The 21026-nt window shown below is 37.0% G+C and overlaps 1 protein-coding gene across 2 annotated transcripts; it reads left to right on the plus strand.

The window, feature by feature from the left end:
* The first annotated feature begins 321 nt into the window (after positions 1-321).
* Positions 322-20920, plus strand: LOC134745454 (arf-GAP with dual PH domain-containing protein 1-like). Of its 2 annotated transcripts, XR_010128182.1 has the most exons (8): positions 322-493; positions 5726-5951; positions 9348-9521; positions 13931-14107; positions 17538-17773; positions 18710-18904; positions 20031-20362; positions 20474-20920. XR_010128182.1 is itself a non-coding variant. In XM_063679496.1 (7 exons), the coding sequence occupies exons 1-7, from the start codon at positions 412-414 to the stop codon at positions 20096-20098; spliced, it is 1158 nt and encodes a 385-aa protein (XP_063535566.1). In that variant the 5' UTR covers positions 322-411; the 3' UTR covers positions 20099-20920. The 2 variants fall into 2 exon arrangements, 1 of the variants encoding a protein (XP_063535566.1); XM_063679496.1 differs by having other exon boundaries at positions 20031-20920.
* The last annotated feature ends 106 nt before the right edge of the window (positions 20921-21026 follow it).

A 21026-nucleotide genomic window follows, 5' to 3' on the forward strand; every position in this document is an offset into this window, starting at 1 on the left:
TACCTTCAGCGCGTAAACTACAACTACGTTCATACATAACTATAGATTCTCTGTAAGTCTGTATATTTACGCGAGACGTCTCTTTTTGACTTGTATCACGTACTACGCCATACACACACACCAATACGATTTACGAGATCCAACTACTCACTGGTTTCATTCATGTACCGAAACTAGACCTCTCTTTCTATCTCATTCAAGCGTATCGGAAACGACTAGTGTATGAGTGAAACGGCGAATCATTCGATGACACGAAATGGCGTTTGTTGAACCGAACGTCGCCGTGCGTCGTCGGCCGTCGGTCGAAGCGAAGTCTCGCTCCCTCGCGCATTGGCAGAGAACGCGTTAGACTTTCGAACGCAGTACGTACGCGAGCGTGTATGTCTCAATTATTGATGCAAAAGTTGCACGATGGTTGACCATAACGAGAGATTGTTACAGGAGTTACAAACGAAAAGTGGGAACAATGTTTGTGCCGATTGTGGAGCCGACGGTACGTGAAAATCAGTGATTATTTAATAGTGATAATGTTTTCGATGTGAAGCGTGGTATTTCCATGGGGTGAATAGGCGGGGGGGGGGGGGGCTTAAGTGCGTCCATGCTTTGAAGTTCAGTGACCTCGGAGTAAAATGCTTTCAATGAAAATCAACATAGAAGCACAACACGTTTTTGAGCAAGAGAATTAAAATAATCCTTTGCCAAATTTGGGTAACGTAAGAGCGGTAAGGAAGGATACGTGTGTTGTCGGTTCCGCAAGGTGCATGGTGCACGCTAATTGAAAATTGATTTTGTGTGACCATGCGAACCGCCTCTACTACGTCTCTATTTGTGATTGTTTTGTACTTTTCTAATTGAAGACTGACCCGAATGCTTACTGAATAGCCTAAGAGAAGATATTATCCTAATCATCAAATTCGCAAACTAGTCAATAATGGTTTAAACTTTTAAAGACGCATTTTCTGATATCAAAGCTCATTTTAGTAGATAGCAGACTCGCTTTTATTAGTGTTTACTTGTTTAGTGAATTACACAACTGTTATTATTGAGATGACCAAAACGTAGCGTGGTGTTATTTACGATGTACACCAGAGGCCACGGAAGCAAGTGTGCGTTGGTGCGTTGTGATTGTGAGATTGTGACGTTCGCGTCTACGGTTGCTGTGTGCGTGAGCAACACGGATGTGTGTAGGGTAGGCCCAGCAATGCAGCTTCAGCAATAACCTATCAGCTGGTCAGTCAATGCTAAACAGACGTGCATATGTATGTAATCAATAGTAGGAGAGAGGGAAGACTTTTAGCTTAACTTTTATTGAATGTGTTTATTAAGGCCGTTCTATCGGTTTGCCGCTGTCTCTGTCACATTTCGCAAGAAAGAACGGGAAATATCATGCGCGCTAAGTGTCAATTTTGATCGAATTTTGTCGATTTTTATTTATTTTAAAAACGTTACCCTGCTATTTCGAAATTCGAAAGCTATGAAATTACTATTTAAGTTAAGATTGTTTTTTCTTCTTTATTTGTTTATAGTATCACATAATAAATAACCGAGTAAAGTTGGATTAAAAGTCCGAGTTAGAGGTTACTTTGGGAATTAATTGTATCGAGCGGTGTCATAATTCGTGTATCGGAAGCTATTATATTAAAGATAATATAGTCAAGAACTACATATATTTTTTCCACGTCTACGAATATCAACGCCTCTTAGAAAAACAGGATCATATAAGGAGATTTTTCGCCTTCTGGCTCAGGGAACCGCCTTAAGCACTATTTTTAGGGTTCCGTACCCAAAGGGTAAACGGGACCCTATTACTAAGACTCTACTGTCCGTCCGTCTGTCTGTCACCAGGCTACCGCCAGGCAGGCTAGGCAGGATGAACCGTGATAGCTAGACAGTTGAACTTTCACAGAATTCACAGATGATGTATTTCTGTTGCCGCTATAACAATAAATAGGTACTAAAAACAGAATAAAATAAATATTTAAGTGGGGCTCCCATACAACAAACGTGATTTTTTTGCCGTTTTATGCGGAATGGTACGGAACCCTTTTTGCGCGAGTCCGACTCGCACTTGTTTTTTTTTTTTCGCTTCAACTCTGGTGTAAGTGGTGTAACTTGTCGTTGGATAGGTCTTCTAAAATGAATACGGGTTATACGGGTTTTAAAAAATATTTTTTGATAAAGTGAATATTTTAGGAAATAATGGCTTCGAAAGAAAAAAATTCTGTGTGGATTTTAGTTTCGTTTCAACCATTTATGGTGTGGGATGTTTGAACCATCGGTCCAAAAAATATGAAAAAAAGCACAAAAATAGTGCTTTATAAACACATTCAATAAAAGTTAAAACAATCGTGATCAGTTAAGCCGGTTTTGAGTTATCGCTAAAAGTCTTCCCTTCTTATTTTATTTAAAAGCCTGGCAACCCTTATTTGTCACCGGATATTCGCACGCAACCCTATACCACTTATTCGCAATAAAATGAATTACCATCATTTTGATATATAACTCAAGCGTCAGGCAGATGAGTGCAATTATCGATATAACACCTGTTTAAACACGGCAACCACATAATAGTGACCGGAAAAAGATAGGCAACCTAATTTATTCATGTTGTACAAGTTGTATTTAATTTCGATTGGTACTTATTTCGATCGTCAGACAAGTCAGTGACATTTTAAGAAAAAAAATATGTTTTTTTTTATTAATTATAAATAGGCTTGACCGTATTTCTTTAGGCAACCTTATTTATTTATGTTCAGGAACATATCTTCTTTGAAAAAATATAAGTTTCACCCGCCAGGCGAGGCGTATCGGTGAAGGTCGGCCATATAGTGTAAGGTGTACGCAAAAAAAAACCGCAAATCGATGTACAGTTTAGCCGTTTAGGACACGCATACTAGACGTCAAAACAAAATTGTTGACCCGCAGTTCCTAAAAATCTTTCCTTGGGACCGGAGTACTAATCTTTTTTGTAGGGGTTTTTTTTTTTTTCAGAAACATATGCGTGTGACAAATGAGTAAACTGTACATAGATTTGCGGTTTTTCTTTGAAATTAGGCTCGTACGGCTTCCACTATAACGTATCTCAGATCTCAGACTTCAACCTTACGCAGCGCTCGGCTAATCCATTCCCTGTAGCAAATAAGCTCTGTTGCCGATGACTCACCATTTGTTTGGGTGTGACTAGGTCCTATACTTACCTATAAAAAATTCAATTGTTTTCATGATTGTCGGATGTTGACGAATGTGGGCAGTTTAAAAACGGAAACGGGTAGGTTTCACGTAGGTCTTCATCATAACACGTATGTTTTGTTTGGTTTATGGTAGAGAATGGGTTATGGGAGTAAAGTGCGCTGTTGGGTACATGTTGCGCAATACTATTTTTGTTCCTATTAATTGGTAACAAAAAGCTTTTTTTTATTTTTCATTTATTTTTTATTTAAAAGGCACACTAAACATACAACATTCTATATAAGTACTATAAGAACATTAAGAGGCAAAGGAGTGGTGGGGTATCGCAAAAATGACTTAAAGCTGAAACAAATAAAGAAATTAAACATAGGTATGTAACAAGCATAATGTGACTTAATTAGAATAAATATGAAGGGTTGGTAAAAGTAGAAACAATTGAATACTTAGGTATGTTTTAAACAAAGAAATCAATTTAACAGGAATCAAACTAAAATATGTTTTCTAAAATATCACTAGGTATTGAAGGTATCCTTCATAAATTCCGATAAACAGTAGTTTTGAATCCCTTGTACTTTCGAATCATATTCTCATTTCGATCAAATTTAATAATACCTAAATAAACAATAATTAAAATGAGTAGTTAGGTAACCTGCAAGTTGGCTAAGTAACCGCCCAAGTTTGGTCTCGGCGGGAGTTCATTATTTATAAACTGCCCTCGCGGTGTACATTTTTAGGGTTCTGTTCTGTGTGCAAAATGCGCTAACCATGCGCAAACAGATTGCACCTGTCACATTGTCCATTATTTTGATTGAAATTGCCCAGAAGAGTTCTACATATTTGAAATAGCTCATTAATGTAAATAGGTAGGTGACATAGAGTTTTAAGTATAGGTACACACCTACGAAGTTATCCATTTCAATTGCTCTTAAGTGTAATACAATAAATAGTGCAGGTTCCTAAAGATTGTTATACAAAGAAAGTATAACTATTTAATATTTACATCTTGCTCTAATTTTTTTGTACTACAATTTCTAGCAACGAAAACTAGTACCTGACATAGATATGTTATGGCTCTACACGATGGCCCAAGGTAGGCCAATTTAAGGGACGCATTTATGCGTTAGAGTGAGCAAGTAATATTGCTATCTCATTCCACCGCATAGCTGCGTCCCTCAGATTGGTCTACGTTGGGCCATCGTGTAGAGGAGCCATTACTTAAATGTTCATGTCAAATTTCAGAATGCAAAAAATGGGCGGCGGCTAGGTTTGCCTGACTCTTAACTGTTCACAATTAATCAACTTTAATTCTTCTTCTTCGCCTAGCCTTTTCCCCTATCATCAACTTTAATAAGTGAAGATATGTTTGTCGTGTTTACTCTTGTACCAACTCCGTTTCTTATGATTTGGGCTTATCACACGCATCACCCGATAACTACATAAATGCCACGGGTACAAACAAATGTTTTCGCTACGCTAATGTACTACAATCCGAAGTAGGTACCTTTGTTCTATCACTTCCATCGTTTGCCGGAAGCGTTCGTCTCGCCCAAACAAGTATAGGTTAGTGTTGGCTAAAGGGCTCGGGTTACCTTGCAAGGCTTGCAACAAATCGCAAACGAAACCTTACCCAGATAAACATGCATGTGCTTGATTATGATCTTTAAAACTTTGTTGCTAGACTAATAATAAAATTTGATGTCCATACAAACTTTCATCCCCTTTTTAACCCCTTTAGGGAATGAATTTTCAAAAACGCTGAAATTACTTTTCTCGTATTTTATCAGAATGTCTTTTTACGAAGTTTCAACTTCCTAGCTTAAAATAAACCTTGATCTCCATACAAACTTTCATCCCCTTTTTAACCCCCTTAGGGGTCTCCGGCAAGCTCGGTTCTCCATACAAACGTATTTCCGCTCTCATTTTAAAACGAGTAGCTAGTTTGCTCTGAAACTTTGTACTTACAATAGGATAAGGTATATCTATGTCTGAAATTAGTTTATGTAGCTTCAGATGTCTACCATAGTTAAAATATAACCGTTTAAAAATACAGCCAATTTACGTTTTTCATACAAAACTTGTTTTTACTCTGTTTCGTTTGTTTTATAAACTGGAGCTATATAAACTAATCTCAGACCTAGATATACCTCATAGTGTGTGCAAAGTTTCATTACAATCCAAAATGTAATAGTTTTAAAATGAGAACGGAACTCCGTTTGTATGGGAAGGTGAAATTCGGTCGAGCTTGCCGGAGACTTAAGGGCCGAATTTCTCAAAATCGCTTCTTATCTCTTGTAGCCATTATAAATATAACCCGGTGTGCAAATTTCATTTATCTAGCTTTTGTACTTTCGGCTCTGCGTTGATGAATCAGTCAGTCAGGGGCCTTTTCGAGATGCACAACTGTCAGTTTCGGCATCCACATCAGTTCAACAGTGAATGATTCGCCAGGACACGCGCATTTATATATATAGATTATGAACTAACACTATTAGTTATGACACGAATGCTTATATTATATAATTTATTCCTCTTCCAGACCCAGACTGGGCTTCATACAACCTGGGCATATTCATCTGCATGCGCTGCGCCTCGATCCACCGAGGCATGGGCGCTCACATCAGCAAAGTCAAACACCTCAAACTGGACCGTTGGGAAGACTCGCAAGTGCAGAGGATGAGGGACATTGGGAACATCGTCGCGAGGAACAAGTATGAGGAGCGCGTCCCGCCTTGCTACAGGAGGCCTACGAAGAACGACCCACAGTAAGTTAGGCGTGTTTGTTAGGCGCTCTGTTCGGTAACCAGCAAAGTGAAACACATCAAACTGGATCGTTGGGAAGACTCGCAAGTGTGCAGAGGATGAGGGACATTGGGAACATCGTCGCGAGAACAAGGTACACCTCTGGGCTGGAACTGGACTGATTGATAATGATAATGGAACAGCGCTGGGATGTTTGAAAAAAGAAATAAGTTAGACAGGTTGAGTGTTATTGGCGAGGAAAACGCTCCTTGCCGGTCCTTTGACTCGCGCCAAAAAAACCCACAAAATAGGGAGCGGTGGGCATGACGAGTAGCGCGGCCACACTACGTCTCTGCCTACTTTCCATGCCACTCGTCGAGTATGTGGCCGGGGTATAAAAAAAGTCAATAAAAATACGAAAGTGCACTTGATTGAACTTCCCCGAACAGTCGAGCTGCCAACTCATTTGAATTGTAATGTAACCATTAGGTACTAATTTTGCAGGGTACTTATATGGTTAAAGTGTTATTATATAAATGTTTTAAACCACACGATATCGTTCTGTAATAAGTACCTATTTAATGTTTTTACACGAACAGTATAAAACATGGAGGCCGAAAAACCCGCAGACTGCTGATAAGTACTAGGCATCCGGCAGTTTTGCAGTCAAGTTCGCCAGGTAAACAAGAAAAACTGTAAACCGGTTTTTTTCGTACAAAGTGCTTTTTGAAAGTAGGTCGAGAATGAAGCGTAAGTATGTGAATACGAACAAATCCGTGACACCTCGTTCATCAAAATCAGTTCAATAATTAGTTTAGAGGTTACGGTGGAATTAATACACGCCACAAACATGCCCAAATACATATGTATAGCTAGTCGGGTAAAAAAGTAAAAGGGTTAGGTAGGTACTACTGGTGCAGTTTTGAGCCACCTTTGAATAAAAATAAAGCGGGGCAGCTTAATTGTGGCTTGTGGCGAGCTGTCGGGGAGTAATGACTCCACGGACCCGATTGCTCCCGAGAGTCGGGCAGGATCTCCGTCTCCGGCGTGTCTTCGGCGATCGGAGTGGACCCAAAGGGGACTCTCGTCTCCGGCTTGCCTTCATTGGCCGTCCTGAGAGTAGGTGTTAGAGCTATATGCTCCAGTAGGGGTGGAAGTGAAAGATGCATAAGACGCTAGTTGGCACAGTGGCTCACACCGGTGTTGCTCCTGGTCGTCTTTACGACGGCAGTCTCAGGGGCCCATCTAGTCAGCGGCAATAGTCACCGCCTGCCTCGATAACGTGTGTTGGCAGGTGTCCGGACCTCTTTACAATAGCCCAGTCGCATTGTCCACCCAAACTTCAATTCATAGACAGGCACTTATACTCATGAAATAAAACTATGAAAACGGATCTAGAAAGTGCAAAAAACGAAACGAAACATCGGGATGTATTATAAATTCAATATACGCGATATAATCCGTTTTCATAGTTTAGTTCATGAGTAACTGCGCTATCACGGTAACCGAAGGCAATATTAAGGTAATATTAGGTACTTATACTGTTCACTTTTTCAACAATAGTCCCAATGCCTGCTGCGACCGGTTCATGGGTGTCTATTGTGGCGCCTGTGAACGGGTTCCAGCAGGCGTTCTACATGACATTAAAGTTCTCCAAGGGGCCCCCCAACCCGCGTAGGGGGCGTAGGGGGCTACGGGTTGGATCTATATCCCCACGCAAGCCTATCAAAAGACCGGGATGTAGAGGCCCGTGAAATCCAAGGAGATATTTTATTTTTGTTTTATTTTATTTTATTTATTAGGAAAACTTACAGCTGAAGTAACACGTTAGGTAATAACATAGAAGCAGTGAGCCAATTACAAGTTTCCACAGATAGAAACTGCGTAAAGTGCATGGTGTGCGAAATTACAACTAATAATACTTACTAACTTATAAATATACTTTACTGATCTTACTAGAGAGGGAAAATTGGTTTAAACAGTTAACAAGAAGAACAAAAGAGAGAAAAAAGAAGAGGATAGAGATACAATGTTGAGTTAACACTTTTTCCACTGTTAACACTTAACAGTGGGAAAAGTCCTGAGTCATTAGCTTACGTATCGAACTAAAGCTATCGCAGAACAGGTCGATGAGATGAGAATGAGAATGATTTATTGAGTAAGTACTGTCGTGTACATTTGTAGATGGTAAATCCTGATACAATTTATTAGTTTCAACCAAATGATACTCATATTTTACAAGTGTTTCGCTTCTAAAATTAGATTTAGTAAGACCGTAGTCAAAACAAGAGTATTTGTCATAAGAACTTCGAGCATTTCCTGGCGAGTAAGCCAATGGCATTTCCTGTAAAACGCTCAGATTGACCGACTGACAAGGCGATTGTTTGTCTGATGCACTAATGGGGCCTGATGATCTAAGTTGTTTGTCTTTAGTGTACATGGCCATGGATTACGCATTGTTAGTTATTTATGTGCAAAACAATTAAAAACTAAATACATAAAAAACACAAGTTTTGTTTTTATAGGGACAGACGAGGTTTGCATGTAATCAAAATTATGAAAAGATCCAAAATCATGCTTGAGAGTCTACGCATATTTTTTAGGAGTTCGTTTTATGATATTCCACGTTAATCAAAAATATTTTGATAAAATAATTATTCTACTAATTCTAGGCAGAGAAGTAACAATAATGAAATAAAATTATGCGAAATTATCTACTTTACAGTTAAATAATAGTTATGTAAGTCGTGTACATTAGGTAATAAATAATGTAAGGTCTCTTTCCTCTTAAAGCCATAGTGCCATCAGAGAAATAGTAGGCAACCACATAAGTTTTTTTGTACAATAATAGGAAAATGATAGTTAGTTCTTTACAAATCAAAAGTTTTGCGTGTCTGGCAGAAACGCCCACAAGGGTGGAATGGATGTGTGTGACTCACTGTCTATTCACGGAAAAGCACAAATCACTGAGAAAGCGAGCGGGAAAACCGAATGGTGGGGTGGCGACTGACGCATAACTAAAACAAAAATAATAAGAAAACTTTATTGAGTACTCACTTACGGGTGGTAGTAACAGTAGTAGTATATTCGTCGGTCTTTTCATTGTTTCATAAAATCTTAAAGACTAAATACGCTAATTATAAAGTACCTATACAGACCACAGTAACATTTTTACAAGTAAAATTTTCGTACTAACTAGCAGGTTAAGAGCAACATTTTTCATATTAGTCCGTAAATTATCCTCAAGGGGATGAAGGTTCCAGCAACAATCTTTGGAGCATCGCGTGAACCCATAATAAGTCCAATCATAGCCGCTGCTGTGAATATCTAAATATTTCTTTATACCTGTTTTTGTGGCAATCTTCTTCTTAAATTCTCATCAATCCAGCAGCAAGTAAGTTAACCATTCCTACTTCCAGAGTTTTAATCGAGCAATGGATCCGCGCCAAGTACGAACGCGAGGAGTTCTGCCACCCCGAACGCCAGAGCTACCTCTCCGGCACCATGGAGGGGTTTCTCATGAAGAGGGGAAAGGAGGACAACCGCTACCAGCTTAGGAAGTTTGTGCTCAGTGAGAGCGAAGACACACTCAAGTGAGTTAAAAAAAGTTACACTGTAAAAATATCTGGGCACCCTAATACTGGTATAAGAAGTAGATAATGAATGACGCGCGGTGACCAGATATTTTGTGTTTTTTATAGCTTTGGCTTTATTTCATACGATGGGCTTAAAATTAATGGTTCATTGCGGAGAAAGCATGGAATTTTCCGCTGTGCCTTTACAATTTACATGTCTTATAAACCACCATTTAGCAGAAAGAGATTAATGCTTTTAGTTGTATAGTTGCATCACGATCGAATGTGGTTTAATTGAAAATGAGTTTAAAGAGAACTCGAAATGTAAAAAAAAAAATAGGTTTACTACATACAGCCTTTTATGTATATAGTAAACCTATTTGAAAATTATAACTTTCAATATCCTTAATCGAAATAGTCATTAAGTACTTTTTCTCTTTCGTCATTTAATCTCTTTTTCAGTAAGTACATTTTATGGATACCTATATGGATCGAGATTTGTTAGTTAGACAGTACCTAAGTAATAAACAAGCTCCATGCCAACTTGAAATACCTATCCAGATATTTGTGTTCGCTTTCCTGTTACTAATTTAGAATACACAGATCTTTTAGACATAAGTTAGCTGACACAATCCTACGGGAATAAAAAGATGTAACTCTGCTAATTGATAATAAACGATTTCTCATTCTCATTCATACTAATTTAGGTAAATTATCCATACAATTTGCAAAATAAATGTAACGTACCTTACCCTATTATAACAACTTTATTATTTTCTAACGTGTAATATGTACATACCTATCATCACAACCATTTCAAGTTTCAAACATCACTGCCTGACATCTCAAGACATCATGATTCATTAATAATCCATATAAGTATTCTATTTTCGTCCACTGTATGTACCAACGGGAAGATTGTTATTCTACAAAAATAAATCCGGTCTTAAAATCACCAACATTGACGATTGTTTGATTCAGATAGGAAAACTGAATAAGAAAACGCTTAATCATTTTTCACTTTAGGTATAATTTATTTAAACACTGTAATGCTAAAACCAATAATTAAGACTTGCGCGAACATATAATACAACTAATACAATAAGCCAAAAGCAAAATGTTTTGAAACAATTGAATATTTTAGCAAAGCCTTGCGAAAAATAACACAGAACGCAGTAAGTGATAAATCATAAGATTAAAAAATAGATGATGAATTGGCGATTGATATTAGAACGACTTAGCTTGTTTACCGTGGTCTCAGATTGATAAGAGATTAAAATAGGCAAGATAAAACCATGCGTGTATCTAGGTCAACAGGTGCCGCGTCGTGACGTAGTCGGTGTACAAATCCCATCGGAAAAACTCCACGCCCCTGTTACCAACGTTAAAAGTAAATCTACGTAAAAACTGTTCAAATATTGACTGACTACGTAATTTTGAACTCATCGCCAACCAAGATAACGGCGTCACATTTTGGCACACCCATCTTAAATAGATGGTAAACAACGCTATGGCGGAATCTTGTGAAATTGTGACGTCGAGTTACATCCATTTTAGAGTCCTTTTTGTGATGTCACCTAATGGGGCCTTTTAACAAAATTTATTTATTTGAGGATAACAGTTGCCAAGCGAAAATGTAAATGGCAACTGAGCTGTCAATCTCATCGTAAGAATGGTACTTATAAATTCTTATACTTAAAGTACTTACTTAACATTGCAGAATCATGTAAAATCATATTTGTTTTAAAATAAGTAACCGTAATAGTACCTACTTGTAATTGAGACAAAAAATAATTTGGTGACGTTATAAAAACAGTTTCAAAGTAGCAAAACACGCAATTGAGCTATTAATGAGCTGTCAACTCATTCGAGCCAAAGCGGAATGCCTAATTTGTAACCATTAGTTATGTATTTGAATTGTGATATAACTAGAAAAACCTGGATGGTACCGCAATACCAACACTAAGTGACTCGTACGCATAAACAGGAAAATTGTAATGTTCCGTTGTATTCTCCTCGCGTTTAGTTTATGTCGCTTGTGTGGTACTCACGTTCGCATAATTTGGATCGTAATGTTATGACAGAAATATTTGCAAGAATTTGAGATTATGAGCATGAAATGTATGAAGTCAATGAAGCTTGATTGATACAAATTGACAACATTTCGAACCACTATCATGGTAAAATAAATTAAATTAGATTATACCTTAAATTAAATTAAACCTTAAGAGTGAGCCCTATTTTGATCACAAAAAACTGCATTCTAAGATACAAATACTTTTTAGGTACATCCGCTCCACCCTATCCAATAATTACTTGAAAATTATACAAATGTTACTTTTTAGGGTTCCGTACCCAAAGGGTAAAAACGGGACCCTATTACTAAGACTCCGCTGTCTGTCCGTCTGTCACCAGGCTGTATCTCATCAACCGTGTTGAAATTTTCACAGATGATGTGATTCTGTTGCCGCTATAACAACAAAAACTAAAAATAGAATAAAATTAATATTTAAGTGGGGCTCCCATACAACAAACGTGATTTTATAGCAGTTTTTTGCGTAATGGTACGAAATCCTTCGTGCGCGAGTACGACTCGCACTTGGCCGGTTTTTATTGAACACCTAATAAAATCATGTATAAGTAAAGAAACATTTTTAGTTTAAGGCACATCACATTTGAGTTTTATATTTTAGAAAATCAGTGTGAATCACTATGGTTACTTAATAAATTCAGATGAGATTTTTCCTTACAAAAACACAGGTGCCATAGACAATATCTTAATTCTCTAAATAAATTCGACTAGTTTGTAATGTGCTGATCATATTGTTTTACGTAAGCGTTAATATTTGTGAAAAATAATAACTTGTGTTTTTAAATTATGCAAAATAAATAAATAATAATTTAACAAACATTTTATTCACACAAATACAGGCAGTAGGCAGGGTGTCTTTCTAAACATAAAACAATTCAAAACTAAATTTAATCACTAAACGTAAATGTCTTAATTAAACATGTATAAAATAACTACCAACAGTACCAACTCACTGAAACCCGCCCCCGGGCGCTCCGGACGCAAAGGTGCCCATCACGCTCGCTGCATTGCCGCGTTAGATTGCGATGGACAGCCTTTGCATTAGGACGTAAAATATATAACATAATAGTATAAGTCGTTGTTTTGTTTGTACATATACATTTGTTTAATTTCCCAAAAAATGCCGTAGCCTAATAAAATATATTTTGAAATGTTGTCAATAATGTAGGTCTCGCTACTTATGCCCTGGTTGTCTAGGTATCAGCATCCATCAGACGGCTGTAGCCGATCCGCGAGTTGTCTTGATCAGTTTTTCTCTCGGCTCCGCGATCGGATCAAAAACTTTGGTCGCTCGAGGTAAGAACGTGCTATTTAAAATTTAAACCTTAATGTCTAAACGATTCAATCGAGAAAAAAATACTAATTACAAATTTTAACTCAACAACAAACACTTTGAGGTAAACAATTGTTAATATGTTAGCATCATTATCATTTCATTTTCATAAATCATTTTCATCAATCATAATCATTATCATCTTATTACATAACCCTTAATGTGTAAACTAGAATACATTTTAATCTATGTTTCCTAATGTAATGTCAGGTAGAGTATATAGATCTACGTAATTGACTATTCGGTTAATATGATTTATTTCAACCCTTAGGGCCGATACAGGCGGACTGCAAGACTGCAACCCGACTGCAACTTGTATGGGCAGTTGCAGAGTGCACTTCCCATACAAATTGCAGTCGGGTTGCAGGCCGTCTGTACCGGCCCTTACACGTTAAAACAGTATTTGTGTCGTTTTCAAACGCCACTTGGTCGCTTGCCATAAGGACGCGCGGACAGAAAGATACTAGCAAATTTCGTCCTTATGGTAAGCGACAATGTGGTACCTTTTACTTGAAAATGTCACATTTATCGCACAATTACACTTTCCTAGATGACAAACATACCCTACTTGACCTTACTAAAACATACAGTCACCAAAAAAAATCTATATCTAGTCAATATCGAGATATTTTCCGTTCGTTGTTAAATATTTTGGCAGGTAACTGTACTTTTTAAGATTCCGTACCCAAAGCGTAAAAACGGGACCCTATTACTAAGACTCCACTGTCCGTCTGTCTGTCTGTCTGTCGCCAGTTTTTTCAAATTCAAATTTTCACAGATTATGTATTTCTGTTGCTGCTATAACATCAAATACTAAATACAGAATAATATAATTATCTAAGTAGGTAGGTACTAATAATCTAAGGGCTCCAATACAAGAAACGTGATTTTTTTGCCGTTATTTGCGTGCCCTTACCCTTCGTGCGCGAGTCCGACTCGCACTTGCCCGGTTTTTAAATTCTGTCTTTAAACTAAAATTATCGATCTTTCCATCACGTCCAGGTACCATGTAAAAGAAAACAAAGAGCCAAAGGGAATTCTAAAGCTGTCGGAGTTGAACGTCGCTTTTGCCCCCTCGAAAATCGGCCAGATGAACTCCATGCAACTTACATTCATGAAGGACGGAACCACCAGACATATATACGTCTACCACGAAGACCCAGAAGTCATCAACTGTTGGTGAGTGCCTGCTACCATTTTATTTATCTAAAAGTAGAAAAGTAACAGAGCAATCTAGCTAGTCGTTTTAAAATGAGGACGGAACTACGTTTGTTTGGAGAACCGAGCTTGAAGGAGACCCTTAAGAGTCACAGTCCTTACACTTATTTGTGACGTTTTCAATCAAAAGGTACCACATTGTCGCTTGTCGATTTCTAATTGAAGCTAAATGGAAATAGCGCCTTACTGACAAGCAACAATAAGTACCCTTTTGGTTGAAAATGGCACATTTTTTGTTTAAACCCATTGTTTAGGGGTTATCAACCTTTTTGTGCGTTGAATTTTTATTATCTTTATCTGGAAGGCATTTCGCGCCCCTTGCCATTTCGCCAGGCCTCCCTAGAGAGCAGGCCCCATTAGATTGGAAGTCTTGCCTAAAAATATTAAAGAATATTGATATATAAGCAGGTGGCTCAATGCAGATTCGGCTAAATATTTAATATTTCCTGGGTTGTAAATTATCTGCATTGCTGGTTATCAATCATGTTTGACGGCAAATTCTTTTTGGAACAAAATAAGGAATATTGTTTCAAAAAACAATTAGCATATCAAATAGTATATTTTATGAATAAATGGGTAAAGTTAGATCAAGCTAAAAAAATATCGTTTATTTCAGGTTTTAAGCTCATAATACAGTTACAGTTTAGTTACTAAGTTGGCAGCTATTTTGATAACATAATCGTACAAATGATATTTCAAACGTCATAATTTCATAGAAGCTGGACGTTTAAAATAACAGTTGCACACCCTGTGCTATCAAAATCGCTGCTAACTTAGCTTGGTCTAACTCTGATAACAGGTTGTGTAAATAAATAGGTAATATCTACAATTTATGAAATATCATTTAAGTATTTATTTTGAGGTTGTGCAATAGAGAAGATTTGTATTGTATCTATACTTTGGTAACACTAGGATTACTCTTAAAAGGCAGGAAACAGATGTTCGTTTTTGTAGCTCAGTATAGGTAATAAGAGTGCGCATGGCACTTGTTTCATTCTATTGAATACTCAGGTATACATGGTCATGGTCTATCTACACGGTCAAAGCACCAAAATTATGTATACGTGAATAGATATTTTAGTCCCTTTATCCGTATCGAATTGTTGGCCCTTAACTGCACCATCGGCGTACCTGGAACTTAATGGAATGGGATTATAGTGTATTGTGTCTAACTCATAGAAACAGTTGACGGCTAATAATATAACACAATAGTGGTGTTATATTACGGACTTAAAATAAAGAGAAAAAAGGATTTATTTCAATCTCTGAAAGCACAGGTATTCTCCGCCTACCTGGACCTTCATGGGATTATAGAATTCATTACAATTCCTACTAACAAACACTGGGTAATAATATACATATGTATTATTACCGCTCACCAGCGTGGTATTATTAGTCGACAGAAAATATTAACAAAAAATAAACGTACGCAGTAAGTACAGAGACTCTTAGGGTGTCAACCTTAATAGAGAGATGGGCTCGGATTCATTCCTGTCATAAAGCAAGTCTAAAGATAGTGTGGCAGGGACAAATCTTGGATTAGTAAACGTAGATAGGTGAATTGCAAAAAAAATGTACATAGTTAAGGACCTGAATTAGCCTGAAGTATTTTTTTATTTTTTAACATAAGATAATATTTATTGAATAACTGTGTACAGAGATGTTGGCAATAATACATTTAGGAAGCAACAGTTTGTCCATCACGGACGTACAATATACTTAAGACTAACCTATAACTAAATAACAAAATTAATACATGCATGCACTATTATCATAATCGTCAAATTCTTTCATGCTGTAGAACACCCTACTAATAAGCCATTTTTTTAGTATAGAATGGTTTTAAATTGTTTGCATTCGACTGACTTTATTTCAACAGGCAACTTGTTAAAAACTTTTATTGCTGCAATGTAGGCACTTTTATCCATAAGTTTATTGTTCACCTTTGGGATACGATAATTATATTTATATTGCACGCGCAAGTTATCATTAATTGAGGACAGTTTTGTGAAATACTTCCGTTGTGTTACGACAATTTTAAGCCGTTTCTATTTAAGTTATATGCATGAAAGTGTGTTAACGTATGCTTAAAACTTATACGTGTATGAATTAAGTACAATAAATACAATAAAACAAAATTTACATAGTTAAGTTTCGTAAAACAATTGAATCAATTTACTTAAGACTGCACTACGCTTAATTACGTAAAATTTATTTGCAATGCACCCAGATACTATGACATTATTAACATTAACTTTAAACTCTACATTCACAATGAATTTAAACTTTATGTAACTGCACTGTTTAACGGTTAAAGTCACTTTAACCCCTTAATCAGTCTGATAAGCTGTCACATCTGTTGTTGAACCAAAACATACCGACCGAGCGCATACTTTCTATAAATAACTTATTGTTTATTAGTTTCAACCAACGGAATACCAAAGGCTCGTCTGGAAATAGGTAGTTTTACTAGCCAACATGTACGGAAAAATACTGTGGCATATTGACAAACAAAATGTATTTGGCATGCAACTGAACACACGATTGGGAGAACCACTGTAATGTGATGTGATGTCATGCCGAGTGTGACAGTACGTATTAACGACCAATTTTTTTCCTATGAAAAAGAGTGACAAGAGGAGGGGTCTAACAAATCGAAATTTTGTGTGATGTAATTAATGAACGACCCCTTAGCGAGCTCGATAACGATGAGAACCGCGCTGACTTTTCCCGGTCTATGGTTGTTGTTATTGACGTCAATATTTCAATAAGGCTGTTTGTTTTGGAACAAAAACAACACACTGTTTATTTGTTTACTCAATCAAGTATTGTTTAGAAATAAAATGTGATTCATTTTAAACCACTACACGTTCGACTACTTACTTTCGTCTCCTTTAATATGAATAAGGAAGGAAGTACGAGTAAGTACCAACCCAAAGTAACCCGTCGGCAATTGGGAAGATTTCTACTTACAAAATACCCGGAAATGCTTGTTGACTCTATGGGAAATTATTTAGTCTACTATGCGGGCACGATAATAGGGCAACCGCAACTGTCATAAAAGTACATCTACTTAACCGGATATTTTAAAATAAAATACATCAGCAGGTAACAAATATAACTATTATAATAAAATCTGAAGTTTTCACGCGCTCTATGGCCCGTTTCAGCTACATTGAAACTAAACCAAACATAAACAGATTGAATCTTGAGTATATTTCGTCTAAAATGGGACATTAAATATCGAATAGTTGACTAAAATATAGTTGTAACCTATGAAATCACGTTTTTTTACATGCCGTGCATTATCGTTGCTTACACTTTCTTCACCAAGTAAAAATATTATAATATCTGCGCAAATAGCCAATAATATACTCCATTTTTCTTCCAGGTACATGGCAATACGCTGCGCGAAGCTCCACCTCCTTCAAGTCGCGTTCCCCTCAACACCACAGTCTGACCTAATCCTCCGCCTGCCCAAGGACTTCGCCAGAGAAGGCTGGCTCTGGAAGACCGGGCCGAGGTCTTCAGACGCGCATAGGCGACGCTGGTTTACACTAGATCAGAGGAAGCTCATGTACCATGATGAGCCTTTGGACGCTTATCCGAAAGGAGAAATATTTATTGGTATGAACTTTATTTATCTCCTATTTTGTTTGCTACTTTTGTGTGATGAGCACGGATATTTGTTCCTGAGTGTTTTCTGTGTATTTAAGTATTTATAACATATTTTATATATCGTTGTCTAAGTACCCACAACACAAGCCTTATTGAGCTTACTGTGGGACTAAGTCATTTTGTGTAATAATGTTCTATAATACTTATTTTTATTTTATTTAAGGCAAGAAACATCAACATATTACTTCTCCTGATAACAATGAATGTCTTACCGAATCAAACATTTTATAAGGGCAAAAACATCGTTGGGGAAAGCATAGAACCTTGCGGGATGTCAGTGTTTATTTCAATACGTTTGGGATAGTTGTCATCGAAATGACCTCTTATTATATCTGCCGGACGAGTCCTACTAGCGGCTAGTGCGTACACAATTCGGTAAATCGGGAGCCTACCGTTGTTATTAATGAAACTTCGTAGAAAACTTTGGTGCCAAACCCAATCGATTGCCTTTGCTATGTCTAAGCACTGGCAGTTTTTCACATTAACCCTGATAGAAAAGCAAACTCTTTATGAAAAACTAGGCCAAGTGCTTTAGATGGCTAAGCACCCTGACAATGTGTCTCATTGACTAAAAAAACATTTCTATGGAAAACTGAACCTCTTGAATTTTGCGCCCATGTCACTATAGTTCAAGTCTGGATTGAAATAATGCCTTTGTGCCTTGAAATAGTTACACACTGATTACAGTGATTACCTAAGGATGGATTCCATCTAGCCAATTTCTTTGTCCAATGTGTATTGCGTCTCACATTTTGCATAATGAGAGAGTAAGACGCAATGACATTGGACAAAGGAATAACACCCTAATATAATTTCTTATTGAACTCAAATTAAAAAAATTGTGTTTGAACAACAATGTACAAATTGAACTTGTACTATTTCCAGGCCACGAATCCAACGGCTACTGCATCAAAGTGTCCAACACCGGCAACGGTTGCAAAGAAGCGCGCTTCTCCTTCCAACTGGTGACGCCGGAGCGGACGTACTGCCTCGCGGCCATCTCGCACGAGGAGCGCGCCGGCTGGCTCGTGGTGCTGCAGCAGGCGATCAAACGGCCGCTGTCGCCGCAGGACTCCACTAGTAAGCGTCAAAATTAACATTGCATACTTTTTACCATAGGCTTGATGACAAATTTTTATTAATGGTATCAATCGATCAGATTTGTTTTTGGGATCAAATGTCTGTATGGGACCCATTGTATTAAATCAATACAAAAGTCAGAAATTAAGTCCGACAGTCGTACTTCACTCGCGAAACGCTCCTAACAAAACGATAAGCGAACGTGACGAAATGAATGAAATAAATAAATAAATCTTGAATCTTGAATGTTTAGAGTATAAGTAAAATTGCGATTTTGCCGGTGAAATATTGCGTCTATGCATATAGTTCCAATACATTCTTTTTTTGGATAAATGCAAGGAATCGAGTGGTATTACTACTTTTTGGAAGTTAAAAAAAAAGCATTAAATTTTGTACAGTCGAGTTCATAAATATGTGTACATTTTTTCACCTTATTGCAATGGATTAAGGTGAAGAACTGTGTACATATTTATGAACTCGACTGTAACTATTTTGATCCTGTATTTTTTTATCATTTCCATATATTATTTTAATATCCACATTATTGTGATATATTGCTCATATGCTATCTATTTTACTAGATTTTGTTATATAATTCAACATAGTAGTAGTACAAGTATATACAACACCGACCTATGGATATAGACGGTGCAAGAAACGGTGAACTACTCGAATACAATGAATTCGCTCAAATACCCAAATCCCAAAATCGCACGTAGTCTCGCATCGACTAAATAGAACTTTAGATTAGAATGTAGTCAATGTAAATGTAGGTAAGAAAGAGTCTCGGTAAAAGAGTCTCTGCGCGTTATGTTACGGTGGTGGACACCTATAATCTCGGATCATCATTTAAAAATCTTTACTAGTTCCTACTCACCCCTTCTCTATACACCGCAGTCTTAGTAGCCTTAATCCTTTTATAATTTTTTGGTTCCTATTAAAAGCAACATAAAAACCGATACCTAAGAGCTCGTATCTTTTCAACTTCTACAACTCTCCTTTTAACTAATTTTATGAGACTGAAATGTCTGCATGTATTAATACTAATACAATTACTTACAAGCAGTCATAAAATAGGCCCTTGGCCCATTTCTATCGGTACTGAGCTTTATATGACTTGTTTCAGTTGAGGCGACCCTCGTCCGTAAGCGCACCACGTCCAACTCCACAATGAGCATATTCTCAGGAAGGTAGTCGCACTGTCCACTCTTATGCCACAGTCGTAAGAGGGACCGATGCCGCACATTTCCAATAAATAGGATTATTTCGTGTTCCGTTCGAACCTGGAATGTTTTTCAATCTTTTCTAATTTTTAAATGAATATTTTAGTGTAAGTTTTATAACAAAAATATTTATTTGATTTTATAGAATTTAACAATACATTTTTTAATCGTTATCGTTTTGTATTAGATTGAAATTGCCAAATAATTATACATTTGACGTGCACTTTTTAGGATGGTATTCCACTTATCCAATTTATTTATCCATTGTATATTCCGTCTCACATTTTGCTTAATGAGAGAGTGAGACGCAATGACATTGGATAGGTGCAATATATACCACCCCAAGACATTTGTATAATAATAGACAAATTAATTATAACAGACTACGAAGTTGAGTAATATGTGTCGATTGAAAAACAAGATGGCGCTGTACGGTGTTGTGTATATTTTGCGGCGACTGGGTCTGGGTTGTCAAACTTTTGACAGTTCATTTACCACAATAATATTTCTGTCAATATTTTCGATATAAGTATACTTTTCCACTTCTTTAGTCTATTATAATTCATCTTTACCTATAATTTAATCATATAATTCAGATAACTATCGATATTTTGTCTTCGTTATTATGTTTTAAAATCATGTGTTTACATAAGTTAAGAATGTTTGCTTTTCGTATTTAATATAATTATGACTGAATGTTAAATTATTATCATTTTATTGTTTAACTCTCATATTAATGTATATGAATGTGTTTGCGTACACTTAGAGAATACTGGCTATGCGCACAATCTATATGTTAAGGATGACTCGCGTTAGACCGGGCCGTGTCCGGGCCGGAGCTTCCGGCGCTTACTTTTCTATGACATGACAGGTGATCACGGCTCTAACGTGAGTTATCC

The sequence above is a fragment of the Cydia strobilella genome, chromosome 11 (genome assembly GCF_947568885.1).
Source record: "Cydia strobilella chromosome 11, ilCydStro3.1, whole genome shotgun sequence".
Classification (NCBI taxonomy): domain Eukaryota; kingdom Metazoa; phylum Arthropoda; class Insecta; order Lepidoptera; family Tortricidae; genus Cydia; species Cydia strobilella.